Source organism: Nycticebus coucang, chromosome 2, assembly GCF_027406575.1.
Source record: "Nycticebus coucang isolate mNycCou1 chromosome 2, mNycCou1.pri, whole genome shotgun sequence".
In the NCBI taxonomy this organism is placed as follows: domain Eukaryota; kingdom Metazoa; phylum Chordata; class Mammalia; order Primates; family Lorisidae; genus Nycticebus; species Nycticebus coucang.
In genome coordinates this window covers 98,634,546-98,652,652 of record NC_069781.1, presented here as the reverse complement: position 1 = coordinate 98,652,652, position 18,107 = coordinate 98,634,546, and the positions used below count along the sequence as shown (strand labels likewise).

Sequence of the window (18,107 nt, the reverse complement as noted above, 5' to 3'; positions counted from 1 at the left end):
ATATTAGGACAATTAATGACAATTAAGGTCACAGTGGGGGTAGGGGAAGGGGAGAGCAGAGAGAGAAAGAAGGAGGGAGGGTGAAGAAAAGAAGAGCAGAGAGAGGGAAGGAGGGAGCAGGGTGGGGCCTTGGTGTGTTCCACACCTTTTGGGGGCAAAACACAATTGCAAGAGGGACTTTGCCTACCAAATGCAATCAGTGTAATCTGGTTTATTGTACCCTCAATGAATCCCCAACAATAAAAAAAAAATGCAAACAATGTACCCTTATGTTAATCTGAAATAAAAGTGAATAAATAAAAGAAAAAGAAAAAAAATTTTTGGAAATACAATACAAACAACATGCCAAATCTTTAATAATAATTGTGGGGAGAGGGGCCTGTTTTGAGGATTGTCTTGGTCACATATTGTGATGATGTTTCAGGGTCTTTGTGCACGTTTTTGTGTGTGTGTTCTATGTAAATTTGAAATTGCTCAAAATATATAAATAACAAATTAAATGATGGGCAGCTTTTCTGGGAAGCAATAATCGAAGACATAGGTGGGTGGTCCCCATCCTTTACTACTGCCTAATCAATGCTCAGGGGAGGTTGGTGAAACCTTCACAGCTTGTTGGTACTCTCTGCCAGCTAACATCTCTAAGAGATGTTCCATGTGGGAAGGGCCTGAACCCTTGGCAGAAACCACTGTCCCTTGACTCATGACACCTGGCTGGATCAAGCACTCCAAAGACAAAGGTGCCTTGAGGAACAAAGACTTATGTAAGAGCCTATGTATGTGTGAACAGGTGTTCAGGTGACCATGAGAAGGGTCACTGGAGGAAGCTCACATCAAACCAGAGAGTACAGGGCACGGTGAGGCCTTTTGAGCCAGGACAAAAGCCTACTGGGCTTTTACTCCTTTGACTAATTACAATATTTTCTAAAATAGGGCCATACTTTGGGCTTCCACTGGGGAATCTTGTATCACAGTCAAGCTTTAGTACCTAAAGCTCTGTGACCTTAACATTGTTCAGGCTTTTACCCATAGTTTCCATGTGTACGAAGTGGTGACAACAGCATCTGTTCTTCAGGATCCTTGTAAGGATTGTCTGGCATAATGTGGGTACTTAGCGGATGAATGGATTAAAGTATGTCTTCAAGAAGTGACCACCCATAGGCTGAATTGAAGGGATTTCTGGGTGGAAATGTGATGAGGGCAAAGGGAGAAAAGAAAGTAGGATAAGCATTCCATGCAGAAAACAAGGCCTTCAAGCCCTTCAGCTTCTGTTTACAAACACCTATACATGTTTCTCATAGCACATAACAAATAAAGAAATATTCCCAAGGGTGAAAAATAGGGTCCTCAAGTGCCAAATAAAGATTTGAAAGAGCTATGATGGTCCTGCAGGTGATGGAGTGAGGGGTATATTATCCTGGGAGAGACCTGGATGGCTATGAGCTTGGGCTTCAATGACAGTTCAGAAATGTTAGATGAAGAGTTATTAAATAGGTATTTTTCCTGATAGTTGCAAGAAATCTTAAAAAAGCAACAGTGCCCAACTCCCAATAAGGCCCTTGGCCATCCCTAAGTAATCTGGGCAGCTGCTGATTTCTATGTTTTCACCAGCAAACTTCAGCCCAGGACTTACTTAGATTAACACTAGAATGGGATGCAAATCTTCTCATGTCCCTCTCTGCAATTGCAAATTCTCATGTAATAATCATCGAAGTGTGAGAATCTGTATGCCTACAGTCACTCATAGCAACATGGTTGAGAATGGGAAAAATGGGAAATACCAAAATGGTAATATACACACACACACCAAAACTGTTTAAATGCATCCTAGTGTACCAGTTATTAAGGTATTGCCTGCCAATTCCAAATTCATCCTTCGTTGCCTGCTCTTAATAAATGTGAACCTTTTAGTTTTCCTTTGCCAGCAGCAGGGATGTCAAGCCCTGTCGGCACAGAGTACTAGTCTCCTCCTATTCCAGGGGTGGCTTGCTCACTAGGCTCCTAGAGAACTCACTGATACTCCACTGCCTGGCCCCAAGTGGTTTTTCCTTCCACTGCCTGGTAGGCTTCTGCTTTTTCCACCTTTCCACCCCACTCAGCAGGATAGCCAGGAGCCCCAGAAAGCATGGGCCTATGGAATCTCTGTCCCTCTTTGGTGCTCAGGCTATCTTTTCTTTTTTTTTTTTTAATTTTTTTATTAAATCATAACTGTATACAATGATATGATTATGGGGCATCATACACTCACTTTATAAACCATTTGACACATTTTTATCACAGTGGTTAACATAGCCTTGGCTATCTTTTCTAATCATGTGCCAGGATCTCAGGCTGAACATCTGAATGTCCAGGCTGCCAGATAAATGCAAACTCCTTCAGCTACTAATGACAATAAGGATTCATCAGATGATACTGACAGATCCAATTGTTGATTTTGTATTTTTATTTTAGCTCCAATTTTACTGTGTTCAGGCATCTCCTAAGAATCTCATAAAAAGTACATTTTGATTCAGTAGCTCCAGGGTGGGGCTGAAATTCTGCATTTGTAGAAAGTTCTGAGGTGATGTGGAAGTTGCTAGTCCATAGACTATCCTTAGATAAGTGAGGTGTTAGCTTAGTTTTGATCCCATTTCTGAAATATAATCTAAGCCTAAGACCAGTCAGTCTTATTTCAGCATTAGTCCAGCCTTAGTATGAATATAGTAAAGCATTCGCCACATAATATGATATTGGTGGGTTCTAAGTATACCACTTTGCCCCCACTCCAGCCTTAGTAAGTAAGCACTCCTTCACACAATTTCTATTAGTGATAAGAACCATCACACGGCTCCCCTTAGGGCTGTGCTGAGAACTAGTACTTTCTTTACACGTGTATATATATACATAATGTCTGCCTCCTGCTTGCACAGTCTTTAAAATGGAAGACTTTGTCCTGCTTACATCCCAGGTTTAGCTCAGTACCTAATAGTAAAGCATAATGGTATGGACTATGGACTCCATACAGACTGCCCGCGTTCATGTGCCTAGCTCCCCCTTACTGGTACATGGGACTGTCAAGGCATCTACTTCATCAGATTCTCATAAAGGTTAAATGAACAGATGGAAAATTCTGACACCTAAGAAGCGCTATATAAGATTCAGCTATGATTATCAGAAGATATGTAAAATAATATTGGCAATAAAAGAAATAGTATCACATCTATCTGATCATGTAACATTCATTTATGAACTTCTCATCTACAATTAATTTGTTGCATTTTGATTTTGAACACTCACAAAATTATTCGTCGTGAGCATATCTCTACAACAAGAAATTCATTCATCAAAAAAACATACGTGTTGAATGAAAGGTGGCTTTCCAGGCACTGATGTCTGGAAAGAAGAGAAAGAAGGTATCCACAAACGAATTTGACATGATTTCTGGCCTGAGGAGAAATAAGGACAAAACATTTTATCACAGTTCATAAGAGGCATACCAATAACATGTTCATGCTAATCATCACTTGTGAGGGATTCTATTTGTTACCTGCCCAGCCTGTACTTATTCTCCTCTGAAACTGCCCCTCTACTCTCAGTCCCACTGGTTCAAGGGTGGCTGACTACAGTCACACTCCAGCTCAGACTGGGCATGGCTGATCTGAGAATTCAATTCCCTGCACTACAGCAACTGGTTCAGCAGCATACGTGTGCCCAAGACAGGCCAGTGGTTCAATTCTGGGACTTCTGTACACATGTTGAAATTAAAATTCTCTTTCTTTTCCTGTGATGTTAGAACTCCAGGACTTAAAATACATACTGGAGCCATCCATGGAGAGAGACCGGTAAAAGTGAAGCCAACACAACAAAAAATATAGCAAAGAGATGAGGAGGGAGAGAGGGAGAGAAAGAGAGAGAGAAAGATTGGGTCCTGATATCCTGATACGGTTTACCCCAATCCAATTGACTTCTTTGATTTTGTTTTCCCTTCGACCTTTTGAGGAAAACAAGACAGATTATAATCATACTAATTTTAGAGAGGAAAAGGGTAAGCAAAGAGTTAGTAATTTGCTGGCAAAACAAAGTAGGTAGAATGCAGTTTTTTGGCATTTAGTAAGAACTCACATCCATTACAGCCTTGCCTCGCCCCCCACCTTGGTCCTCACCAAATGTTGCTCTCTGCAAATAGTTGAAAGTAATGAAGATACAGATTTTTAATTTTTCAATTGAGTGTTCTGTGAATTTTAAGTCAATATGGAAGATTTTAGCATAGTTTATTATTCCTAATGGAACTCTTCTGTTAAGAAATTCAAGGTAATTTACATTTTATATCCAGTAAGCTTCACTGAATTTCCATTGCTGGTAACAAACTAGAATTATAAAATGACCAAGGAAAGGCTGCTGGTATTATTTAGCATCCACACTTTGTTTTTTTGATGTCCTTTAATTCCCTATGCTATATGGTTGTGTGTGTGTTTCTACTTGATATTATAATTACTGTAGATTGTTTTCGTATCTCAGATTATTACAAAGATCAGTTTATTAAACTGACCTCATTAAATACAACGTGGTGAATAACTCATGTCAATGTGATGGAATTGTATTTTAGGAATGCATTTAAGGACACAATCTCCCAGCAGAAAAATTGTCAGTAAAAAATATGGGTTTGTTTAGTAAGTCACCATCAGTAAATTCTGCGGTAATCAACAGCCACATAAAAAACTTATCACCAGCTAATATATGCTACAGATTACTCACTTCTGTTTCAGTGGTTCCAAAGATGTTCTTAATCCTGAAGCAACCAGAATTGGTTCACTTAACAACTCTTCTGGGCATTTGTGATTTAGGAATTAGGAGCAGAGCTCTGAGTATGCTTTAAGCCAGGACTCCCAATAGTTGGCTACCCTGGAAGGAAAACAGGTAGAAAATAGGAGAGTGGGCTGACTCCAGATGTCCAGTAGGAGGAAAATAGGCCATTCTTTCAAGTGGTAATGACTCCTTGGTGTTGTGGTTGCCTATGAACAGCTTAAAGATGCCAAAGACAACTTTGTTCAGAGCAGTGATCAGAGATCACAATGTGGTCTCTGGTGCACATGTTGTTTCTGGTTTGTTAAGAATTTTTGGAAATTTCTTTACCTTGTGACAAGGACCTTTTATGATTTTACCTGTTCTGAAGACTGATTTAAAATGATGATGATACTAATAATGATGATAATAACAATGACTTTTGCTGTGGATTTACTCTGTTCCAGGTACTGTGCTGAACACTTCATATGCATTACCTTACGCAGGTATAATAATAACCCTTTGAGGTAGGGGCCATTATTCTGTCCATATTACAGATAAGAACACTGAGGCACAGAAATAAGGAACATGTCCAAGGTCACAAAATTAATGAGTGCCAGAGGCAGGACTGAAACCTTGGTCTGACTCCAAAATAGATGATTTGTTTCTGTTTTTCGAAAGCATGGTAAAAGATGCATTATTATTTTCATAATTTAAAATTATACAACGGAGTGACACTTAGTAAATTCACAATTTTGTGCTACTATCACACTATCTAGTTCCAGAACATTTTGATTGCACCAACACAAAACCCCCATGCTCATTAAAGTCTCTGTATCCCACCCTGGCAATCGCTAATCTGCTTTCAGTCTCTATGGATTCTGAACCTTTCATAGAAATGGAATCATACCATATGTAACCTTTTGTGTCAGTCTTCTTTAATTTAAAATAATGTTTTCAAGGTTTATCCATGTTGTAACACATACTTCATTCCTTTATATGGCCAAATAATAATCCATTGTATCATATTTTATCTATTCATCAGGTAATATATATTTTTGTTGTTTCTATCTTCTGGCTATAGTGAACAGTGCTGCTACAAACACTTACACACAAGCTTTTGTTGGAACAGGCTTTTAATTCTTTTGGGTAGAAAATACAAGCATTAATCTTTGCTGACTCAGATATTTTAAATTCTTCAGTTCTTCAACAAATATTCACTGAAAATTTACTGTACAGTTGTCTAGAATGCCAAGCACTTAGAGTATGAATTGCAATGAATAAGACAGGCATCATCCCTGTCCTCCTCAGGAATGACAGAAAATCGATTAAGTGAATAAAACACAAACATCACACCAATTATGATTAAGACTTCCTTTTTCATCAGTTGGGTATTGTGGCAGGCAACTGTAGTCCCTGTACTTTTTTTTTTTTGTAGAGACAGAGTCTCACTGTACCGCCCTCGGGTAGAGTGCCGTGGCGTCACACGGCTCACAGCAACCTCTAACTCCTGGGCTTCCGCGATTCTCTTGCCTCAGCCTCCTGAGCAGCTGGGACTACAGGCGCCTGCCACAACGCCCGGCTATTTTTTGTTGCAGTTTGGCCGGGGCTGGGCTTGAACCCGCCACCCTCGGCATATGGGGCCGGTGCCCTACTCACTGAGCCACAGGCGCCGCCCTAGTCCCTGTACTTTTGAAGCTGAGGAAGGAGAATTGCTTGAACCCAGGAGTCTGAGGTTTTTGTGAGCTAGCCTGACTTCATGGCACTCTAGCCTGGGCAACAGAGTGAGACTCTGTCTCAAAATAACATAAGGAAAAAAAATTTTTTAAGAATTCTTTTTCTATTTGCTACTAAAGGAAAATAAAAGCTGGTCATGAAGTACTTGAGCAAGACGCTCTAACAAGAATGCTTTTGGATTCAAGAAACATACACAAGAATAGATTAAACAAAAATGGCATATATCATCTCTGAGGTAGGGAGGTTCAAGTGGGTCAATGTGGCAGCTCAACAACGTTAAAGTTCTAGGTTTTCTCCATCCTTCTGATCCACTATCTTCATGCTCACAATAAGGAGCGACAACTCTAGGCACCATATCCCTCTCACATAACAAGGACCAAAGAACAAAAATGAAGAGACCTTTCTCTATCCCACTTTAGGTACAAGAAAAAGTTTCCAGGAATACTTTTGTGCAGATCAATTCTGCTGAATTTTCTTCACAGACTATTACTACATCAATCACTGGCAAGAGAATGGAATTAAGTACAATGAATGATTTAAGATTAATCAGCGCCTGTAATCCTAGCACTTTGGGATGCTGAGGCCAGTGGATTACTTGAGCACAGGAGTTTCGAGACCAGCCTGAGCAAGAGCAAAACCCCATCTCTGAAAAAATAGCTGGGTGTGGTGGTGGGTGCCAGTAATCCCACCTACTGAGAAGGCTAAGGCAAGAGAATTGCTTAAGTCCAAGAGTTTGAGGTTGCCGTCAGCTATGACACCAAGGCACTTTACCAAGGGTGACAAAGTGAGACTATGTCTCAAAAAAATAAATAAAGAAAAAAGATTAAGTTTAAGACTTCCCCTGAAATATACAGCCACCTCATGCCTGAACAAAATATAGGTTCTGGAAAAATGTAACAGAAAGAGAATGGCTATAGAATAGGCTGCCAAGAGAGTCTGCACCAGTGCCCAAGCAAAATTTCCTGGAGGAAATCCAGTCCAGCATTATCCTCTGAGCTCCAGGTCCTAACTGAATATCTCAAAAGTACAAACAAAACAAAACCCCACAAACCTCGGCATGTTCAAGACTGAACTCATGATTCTCTTCAACCTGGTCTCTTCAGTGCTCTATGTCTGTGACTAAGCACTACTGTTCAGATGCTCGAGCCAGGAAAGTAAAAGTCATTATACTTTTTTCTTCTTCATCACCCATACCTAGTGCCTCATGACCTCCTTGAATCCATTCACCTCCACCGACATCACCCTAGTTCAAGTCATTATCATTGACTCTTCCTTGGAGTTTTACATCAATCTTCTGTTTGGTCCCCCAGCATCCATTTTGACCTTCCTCCAAACTATTCCTCCACAATGCAGCTAGAGTATCCTTTTCACATACAAGGCTGCTTATGCTTAAAACTTGCTTCCCACTGCTTCCAGAATAATTGCAAAAATAGAGTACTCCCTAATTTTTTGCATTCCACTTACATTGCTTTTCCTTTAACTCCAATGGCTTGTATTTCATCCAACTTCAAGACTTCTGCGCTTGCCTCCCTCCAGCCTGTTTTCACCGCTTTTTCTCAGCTTAACTGTCACGTTCTAATCAGTTCAGGTCACTCTGCTTCAGGCTCGTGGGGAACTCTGGGCAGTCGGGGCACTTGTTCTGTCTGCAGAATACGATCCATGAAAACACGGAGGTAGTACCTCCTACAACATAACGCCTAGCACATAGTAAATGCTCAACATATAGCTGTTTAACGGCTAATTGTATATATAAGCTTCAAAGAAGAGTGGTCGATAACGAATATGGAACCAGCCCCAGAGAGAACCCACATAATGGCCGCTACCCATCCACAAGTTGGAGCTGCCTGGACCACAAGACTAGTTTCTCCAGCCGGTAGCTCCGCCCCTTGGGCCCTGCCCCTCCCTGCTGAGTCGGAGGGGGAGTGGCACAGAGGTCGTGTGACGTAGCAGCATCTGGCAGGTGATTGGCTCTGCAGGGATGTCGTCCAGGAATGGGGGCGTATCTACGAGCACTGATTGGCTGTCTGGCGCAGCTGGGCGGGCGGTGGCGGCGGCTGCGGCAGCGCGGGGGCGGGTGCCCGGAGGGACCAGACCGGGTCGGGCAGGGAAGGCCGTGGCGGAGGCGGGTGGGATGGGTCCTCGCCGCCGGCTTCGCTGAGATACGCTCGCTCCGGCTGCCCGCGGCGGCATGAAGGGTGCTCTGGGGAGTCCCGTGGCCGCGGCCGCCGCCGGCGCCGCGATGCAGGAGAGTTTCGGCTGCGTCGTGGCCAACCGCTTCCACCAGCTGCTGGACGACGAGTCGGACCCGTTCGACATCCTGCGCGAGGCCGAGCGCCGGCGCCAGCAGCAGCTGCAGCGCAAGAGGCGCGACGAGGCAGCGGCGGCGGCGGCAGGAGCCAGCAGCCGCGGCGGCAGGAGCCCAGCCGGGGCCTCTGGGCACAGACCCGGCGCGGGCGGCTGCCGGAGGGAGTCCCAGAAGGAGCGCAAGAGCCTCCCGGCCCCGGGCGCGCAGCAGCCGGACAGCCCCGGGGGCGGCCCACAGCCGCCCGGTACGCACGTCCCGCCAGGCACCCGGGCACCCCAAGTGGGAGGGGGAGGAGAACGAGGTCACGAAGGTCAACCCTTCTTTGCCGCCCCTCAGCTCCAACCCTCTATGAGACTGGGGCCACTGGAACCAGTTCCAGAAAGGGGAGAGGGCTCTGGAAGAGTTGGTGAGTTGAGGGTCCTTGTGGCCAAGGCAGGTAGGAAAAGAGAGGCAGGGGTTCACGCCTCTTCCTGCCTTTCCCGTTCCGTTCCGGGGATGGGGAGTGCAGGCTTGGAGTTAGAGGAGGTCTCAAAACTCTGAACCTGGGCCTTTACAACAAGTTGGACAAAGTTGAGGGCTATTGCTGGGGTGGCGTGCGTGGGGGCGGAGAAACTGAGGTCGTTGCCCCAGCGCTCTCAGATCCATCAGATCTGATGGAGAAGGGACCTTCTCCATCCTCCAGCCCAACCTTTGCAAGATTCTGGTCGAGAGACAAACGGAGAAGCGTGATGGGAAGGAGGGAGGGCGCCCCTGGCCTCAGGGATGGTGACAAGACCCCGGGCTGTGCGGAGAATCGCACCGGGGTCGGGGGCTCTGGGCCTCTGTGATGGAGGGAAGGGCGACCGCTGGGCGGCTTGTGACGTCGGGCCGAGTGGAGAGCCTTCGCTCCTTCCCGGTACGAACTCCCAGTAGTCAGCCGGCGTCGTATTTCAGTACACCGTGTAATAATGATGGCATGCGTAACTCAAGGGTGCTTCAAGAAAAGCGTTTTTAACGTTTCTAACAAGAATATTAAAAGTTCCCCTACTCCTTGTTTAGCAAGAACGGCCCCAAGTTCAGCTTGGTGTACTGTCTGTGTCCAGGGCAGGTACTTCAGAGTTCATTGCTCTCACCGGAACTACTGTCAGTGGCATAGTCAGCAACACCTCACCTGTGTTTCCTGTTTTCCTGAAATAAGGTAGTGGTCTTAAGGTTTGCAGAGTGTTATATGATCAGGATATACAGTTTGACTTCTCTAGCCAACGTTTGGCAGTGTATTGAGCTCAGCTTTTGGGGGATTGTTACTTGTTTGATAAAATTCGTGCATCCCAGCCCTAAGAAAACACCTCGTGGTATTAAGTATTGGGGCTTTGACATGTACAACTAGGTAACGCTTACCTTTGCAAAAAGTTAAATCCAGAGTCATTACTTGAGAATCAAAATCAAGTCACTGCAAAAGAGATGTTGAAAATTATTAAAAATGCTATTGGACATCTCAAGACACCTAATAGGCAGTTCATTTATGAGCCTATCTAAACAGACTTGAGATACTATGAATTTTGTATTGCTTTCTTTGTTTTTCTCTTAAAATTTTTTGGATAAATATAATGCTAATAAAAGATTGTGGAGGACTAAGCTTTTTTTCTCTCTTTTTTAACAAATGAAAATACATATGTAGTCCATCCTTTAGAAGAAACTACAGTTAGTGCTGGTAATGTATTGATTTTTAGCCTTTTAAAATTAAAAATGTCATGTATTTTTGCTATAAAAATTTTAGACAATTCTGAAATGTATGAAGAGCCTCTTTTTCCTGCTGTTAACATTTTGTGTTTATACATATATGTAAGTGCATAGAGCCTTTTTTTCCCTCTAAATTTACATGATATAACCAGGTTGCAAACTGATTCTTGCACTTGACATTGGAAGCTTAGTATACATATAACTTTTTTCTGTGACTTTTTTTGCAGTCCACCTAATCTGGCTTTTGAAATCTAAAGATATTTAGTTGATTTTCTAGTTAGAATGGAAATTTTGTCATTCTGATTCTTTAAGTATGTGTTATTTCAGGAACAGACAGCTCATTATTTTCCATTTATGTAGTTCCTGTGCTAAAATTATCTGTAATAGGTTTGTTACCTGCTCTCTCAAGGTTTTGTAGCCCTAATTAATATGAAGGACTGTGGTTTTCTAAAACTCAAAAATTTTTAATTAGAATTCTACAAGTGAATGCTTAGTATAGACAAAAACGTGTTTAACATATAATAGAAACATTTATTAATCCAAAAAGAAAATGGAAATCCTAAGATTTTTCCCTGGAAACAGGTTTTTAATGTCTGACTGTCCAACAATAGAGTAAACTCTTGGGTGAATTTTGCTCAGTGAATTCATTCTTGAATTAATCAGAGGCTGTTTCAGCTTTGCTTTTTCTAGTCTTTCAGAGCTATCGGCTTTCAGCCAAACCTCAACTTTGTTTTGTAGGAAATCTTATTATAAATTTTATTATATTCTTTTTCTTTGTATGGACTTGGTTTAGATCAGTGATCAAGCTGCATGTGCCAGTCTTTTATTGGAAAGGGCTAGTGAAATGCAGTGTTTGCATTGTCCACTTGAAGCTGCTGATGCAGCACAGAACAGCAAGCTAGGTTAGTTGCAATCTTGATCTTTTAGTACTAAATTATGGGGAAAAAATTGGACACTTATTGTCTTTGCATTTGGGGGGTTTTGATGGAGAACGAAATGTTTGCAAGGTACTGATAATTCTAATAAGTAGGCAGTCGTATTTAACTTGTGTTCAGAATTCCAAGAGGCTTTAATATAAAGTGTACAGTAAATGTCATATTTTAAGTTTTAAATGGTGAGTTCCAAATTTAACCTAGAGGAATCAGAAAGAAAATGGGATAAGCACCAGAATAATTCTATATGTATAGAATGGAGAGAGTGAAAGCGTTATTTATTTATCTTAAAATATTTTCTTTAAACTATGGGTTGTAAACAGGAAATCTGAAGTTGTATTAACAGATTCTTTTACACCGAAGTAAAAGTATGGAAAAGTGTTGTTACTGTTGACAGGTTTCCTGATGACTGTTATGTCATGATCTATCATATTTTTCAACTTGTTAGATAATTAACTTTCATAATGATTTTTTTCTACCTTATAGTTTGAATACCTTTTCCAATTTTTATCTCTTAGCGTATGTGCCTGCACATCTGACATTGCATATTCCTAGGCAAGTGGGTGCAATGTCAGTCACTGGCTTGATGCTCTACTTATAATATCTTTCCCATATCCTAAGCGTGTCACAAGTTCAGATTGTGACCTCACTACAGGATACAAATTGGATTTAAATATCTCTAGGTTATAGGATGTTAAAATTATGGTATATTGGACTCAAGTCTTTTGTGCTGATTTTCAAACAAGGAATAAATTATACAATTTATGTTGGTGATGTCATCAACGTGATTTGTGCTTTAAAATACCAGAAGTTCAGGTAGGAAATATTAAATGAGAAAAAAGAAAAATGCATATATGTACATATATTCCTTACAAATCACATTTGTGTCTTAAGTGGGAGAAGAATTTAGCAGTTAAAAAATTTACCCACTCATTTAAGCGAATTTAATACTTTATAGCTATACAACTAATGTGAGGGTAGTTTATGCGAAGAAAAATTGAAGCTACTGTAGTAAAAGTTGCATTTAGTATTTGAGAGGAGATCTTTTAAATGTATACCAAAAATATAAACGTTTTTAGAAAATTATTTAAGAAGTGAAGTTCTCCACAACATTTTTACTAAACATGAGATGGTTTCAAAAAAAGACTTTGTTTAAAATTTTTCAAACATCAAATAAAACTAGAGGGGAGTAAAGTAAGATGAGAGGAGGAAAAGACAAGACTACAGTGGTACCAGCACCCTGCCCCTGCCACACCTCAATGCTCGACACTCAGTGGACTCAAGGGCTCTTTGAGTACCTTGGGTGAGTTGGCAAATAACAGTTTGGGCTCATATGTGAGAAGTAGGATCACAAAATGTGTAAATACCATCAAAGAGCAGGAAAATCTATTTTCAAAATAAAACAATATACAGTACAAACTGTTTAAAAACAAACATCTTATCTGGACAGCCAAGAACACAGTAAGTAAAGCAAGCACACAGCCCTCAGAATGGGAGAAGATATTTGCAGGTTATGTCTCTGACAAAGGTTTAATAACCAGAATCCACAGAGAACTCAAATGTATTAGCAAGAAAAGAACAAGTGATCCCATCTCAGGCTGGGCAAGGGACTTGAAGAAAAACTTCTCTCAAGAAGACAGGCGCATGGCCCACAGACATAAGAAAAAATGCTTATCATTCTTAATCATCAGAGTAGTTTCTTAATCATCAGAAACTACTTTAAGATGTCATCTAACTCCAGTAAGATTAGCCCACATCACAAAATCCCAAAACCAGAGATGTTGGCATGGATATAAAGAAAAGGGAACACTTCTACACTGCTGGTGGGAATGCAAACTAATATGTTCCTTTTGGAAAGATGTTTGGAGAACACTTAGAGATCTAAAAATAGACCTGCCATTCCATCCTACAATTCCTCTACTAGGTATATACCCAGAAGACCAAAAATCACATTATAACAAAGATATTTGTACTAGAATATTTTGTGCAGCCCAATTCATAATTGCTAAGTCACAGAAGAAGCCCAAGTGCCCATCAACCCACGAATGGATTAATTAATTGTAGTACATGTATACCATGGGATATTATGCAGCCTTAAAGAAAGTTGGAGACTTTACCTCTTTCATGTTCACATGGATGGAGCTGGAACATCTTAGCAAAGTATCTCAAGAATGGAAGAAAAAGTATCCAATGTACTCAGCCCTACTGTGAAACCAATTTATGGCTTTCATATGAGAGCTATAACCCAATTATAGCCCAAGAATATGGGGAAAGGGGAGAAGGAGGGGAGGGAAGGGAGAAGAATGGATGGATGGAGGGTAATTGGTGGGACCACACCTCTGGTGCATCTTACAAGGGTACATGTGAAATTTACTAAATGTAGAATGTAAATGTCTTAACACCATAACTAAGAAAATGCCGTGAAGGCTATGTTAACCAATTTGATGAGAATATTTCAAATTGTATATAAAACCAGCACATTGTACCCCATGATTTCATTAATGTACACAGCTGTGATTTAATAAAAAATAAAACAAATATCTTAGTAGCTGAGGACAAGGTGTAAGTGCCTTTGTTTTATGTGCAGTTGAGTTTCTAAGAGTATAATCTGAAATGCAGGGTATGTATTTTTTGATTTTCTAGATCAGGCTTACCTACCATGTTTTGGTATAGCTGCTTTTATGAAATGTAGTTTATTTAGTAAAATATATCTATGGCTGTTATAGTTATTAAGAGATGTCTGTGTAATTAAAGGTGAGTTTATATAGTTTATCTTATACTTTTCCAGTACATAGGGGAAGCGTGTTTAATAATAAAGTTTTATTAAAAAGTAGTAGACTGTGGGTAGTAGTATTTATTACCAACTTTTTCCTTCTCTTATATTATCCAAATTTTCCTGATTTCTAGAAAAATAACATTGAAAAGTACCTTTAAAGTTTACCATTGTGTTGTCCCAGACATTTGTGTTCCAGCATTCTGCTTTGATTTTCCGCTGGCAGGCCAGAAGCGAACTCCTAGAAGAGGGGAACAGCAAGGATGGAATGACAGCCGGGGCACAGAGGTGACGCTTGATAGAGCCGAGCGGCGATCCTACAGGGAATATCGACCCTATGAGACCGAGAGGCAGGCGGACTTTACAGCTGAGAAGTTCACAGATGAAAAGTATGTGCTGCAGTCAGTCCTCAGCCATGAGGGTGGAGGAACCAGAGGGTTTTCAGAAAACTAATAGCCTTTGTGACCTTTGCATGGTGCCATTCCTAGGAATGTTTTGCCAATTTAAGTAGCAAATCATATTACTTAGGTGACACATGAAGGATCTTTCATTTATCTCATAGATGACTTTACATCTTGGTTCAGAAGAATCATTGTACAATTAACAATGAATCGTTTATTAGTAACTATGAAAAGCACTCTTGCAAAAAAAACTCCCAAAACTACATAAGAGTGTGTTGAACTTGTTAAATTTTTTTTTTTTGAAGCTGCAGACATAGGGAGATAATTTAGGGCTAAGGACATAATTACAGTTTTGATTTAGCATTACTAATTTAAACTACTAACCAGATTTAAACTAGCTCTATACTCATGTCAATCAATAGAATAGCATGATGAGATTTGAAGAAGAACCTAATATGATACATAATACTAATTTCTGGCTTGCATACCTTCTCTAGAAAGTACTGTAACATATAAGATGGTCTTTGGGCGTGCCCCGTCTTACCTCACTTCTCAGGGATGGCGTGGTGTCCTGGCCTCATCTGTACACAGGTGGTAGTAGTATGTGTCTTATGCTTGGCACTAGCAAGATGGGTACTTTGTTGCTAAAGCTTTCATTTGATCTTCATACCTATGTAGTTCAGAGTTGAGATTAAATAGAAATAATTAGTGAATCACATTTCAAGGAAAATAAAGGCAAAGAGAATATTGTAACAGTATACAGATTAAACATCAAGGGAGCCATTATTTCCAAAGTTTTTCAACTTCTTGACTACTAATTCTGTTTAGGATCCTGGCTACAAGTTTTAAATAAAGAATATGACTTTATAAAACTATACTCTCTAGATCTATTAACCAAAGGGGGAAAAGAAAAAAAAAAGTCCAGAGCCCAGTCTGAGAGGGCTAAGCAAATCTGCAGATCTATTTACCTGGAAGTTTTGCATTTAAAACATCTGCCACCATGTTGGTACAAGAGGGTTATGAAATGCAAAGGCTTAATTCTGCTTTTGTTTTTTGGGGGGAGGGCGTTACTTCAAATTTCCTGTGTAATGGCCACAGACTACTTGCTTATTCAAAGCCTCTTGGATCAGAGCTACATATTTTTGGAAGCACTTAGTTAGCTTTTTTTTTTTTCTCATTTCAGGGACATGTTCTGTGGAGATAAGGAAATTGTAGTTCATACCCACAAACTCCTGTTGTCACTTTTTTTTAGTAGCAAGACTAGTCTTTAAAATGGATAAAATAGATCTTCATATGAGACATGAAGAGGTCTATTAAGTGAAATAATTCACATATGTAAAAATAGGGGTAGGGTGAAATATGGGATTGTTGTAGGGGTGTTGTTGTTGTTGTTGTTCTTTGAAAATAATTTCAGAGTTACAGAAAAGCCATAAGAATTTTACAGAGAATTCCCATATGCCCTTTCTCCAGATTTGCCGGATACTAAATTTTTACCATATTGGATTTATCATTCCCCCCACAATTCTCCTTGTTGTTGGAGAGTATGTCCCTTTATCCCCAAATACTTTTAATGCATTTCCTAAAAACATGACACAGTTATCAAACTCATGAACATTGATACAGTACTGTTATCTAATTCTCTAAATTATGTAATCTATAGAGTTTACTCAGATTTCACCAGTCATCCTAATAATATTCTTTTACAAAAACAGATATGTTTTCTTGTTCAAAATTCAGTCCAGGAATGTGCATGGAATTTGTCTCCTTTAATTTGAAATAGTTTTATCTTTATGAATTTGTCTTTTTTTTTTTTTTTTTGAGAGAGGATCTTGCTCTTTCATCCAGACTGGAGTACAGTGGTACAATTATAGGTCATGACCTCCTGGCCTCAAGGAATTCTCCTGCATCAGTTTCCCAAGTAGCTGAGACTATAATGCACACCACCATCTCCAGCCAATTTTTTATTTATTTATTTATTTTTTGAGACAGAGTCTCAAGCTGTCACCCTGGGTAGAGTGCTGTGGTGTCACAGCTCACAGCAACCTCAAATTCTTGGGCTTAAGCGATTCTCTTGCCTCAGCTTCCCAAGTAGCTGGGACTATAGGTGCCCGTCACAATGTCCAGCTATTTTTTGGTTGTAGTTGTCATTGTTGTTTGGCACGCCCGGGCTGGATTCAAACTTGCCAGCTCCGATGTATGTGGCTGGTGCCTTAGTCACTTAAGCTACAGGCACCAAGCCTTTATTTTTATTTTTTATAGAGATGGGGTCTCACTATATTACTCTGGCTGGTCTCAAACTCCTGGCCTCAAAAGATCCCCCTGCTTTAGCCTCCGAAAGTACAGGAATTACAGGTGTGAGCCACGGCACCCAGCCAACTTTAACATTTTTGCAGAGTATGGGCCAGTTGTTTGGTAGGGACCCCAGAATTTGAGTCTTTTTGATGATGCCTCATAGAATGAAGTTATGTACTTTTAGCAGGAACATAACAGAAATAATGTTCTCAGTATATCACATTAGAAATCATGTACGGAATTTTTACTTTCAAGAAAATTTGAATTTTTTAGTTACGTGATATCAAAAGACATTTTTCTCAGTTAAAAAATACTCTTCTGATAATTCCTCATAAGTTTCATAAAATCTTTAATAAAAATAATTTATAGTCACTTTCGACAATTTAGAAAATGAATAAAATTATTAAAAAATTAAAACCACCTATTTTACCATCTGAGATGGTTTATTTTTAAGACTTGACCTATTTTCCTCCTTTCTTTTTTATTCATGACAGATGTTAAGATGATAATGGATATACACTGAGTACTTTATATTTTCTTTTCCGCTTGACATGCATAAGCCTTTTCCACGTCACTAACAATACTTAGTGATGTCTTGTTTGGATATATTTTAACATAATCAACCCCATAGTGTTGGACTTTGCTTTATAAATAATACCTAGCGATTAGCTGTTTATATATGTAGGAGTTTCCATGATGGAGTCCTAGAAGTCCAAGTCCCAGTTAAGGTCATAAAGCGGTGGTTCTCAGCTGGGTGTTGGGTATCCAAATCAGAGCCCATCTTGTGCTTCAGTACAAAGGTGGATGGTTTGTGTGTTGCGCATACAAACAAAATTGGGAAAGCTGTTGATGCACAGTGATACATTATTATTCTCGTAACTTATCAATTTGGTTTATCGCTGTGATAATCTGTGATAGCATTTCTCATAGCACTTTCTCCAAACTTGGATATGATAAAGTCTGATCTTTGTTCATTTGGTAGTAAAAAGGGTGTCATCTTGAATTTTTTCACACCTATATATGTTCATTGGACAGAATTATAGGATTTGGTTATCTTGAGAGATTATCTAAATTCAACCCTCTTGATTTATAAATGAAGAAACAGACCTAGTTTCAATGCTGTGTGCAGTACTCTTGACGTAGCCAGTTGACTTGGAATCTTATTCCGTTTAGGCAGAGCACATTTTCCC

The 18,107-nt window shown here is 40.1% G+C and overlaps 1 protein-coding gene across 1 annotated transcript in view; it reads left to right on the top strand.

Annotated features, from left to right (window-relative positions):
- The first annotated feature begins 8,574 nt into the window (after positions 1 to 8,574).
- HABP4 (hyaluronan binding protein 4) overlaps positions 8,575 to 18,107 on the top strand; it is a 45,970-nt gene continuing 36,437 nt past the window's right edge. The window contains exons 1-2 of the mRNA XM_053577092.1: positions 8,575 to 9,044; positions 14,451 to 14,613. Coding sequence (XP_053433067.1) covers positions 8,684 to 9,044; positions 14,451 to 14,613 — 524 coding nt within the window. The 5' untranslated portion in view covers positions 8,575 to 8,683. The remainder of the gene's footprint in view (positions 9,045 to 14,450; positions 14,614 to 18,107) is intronic.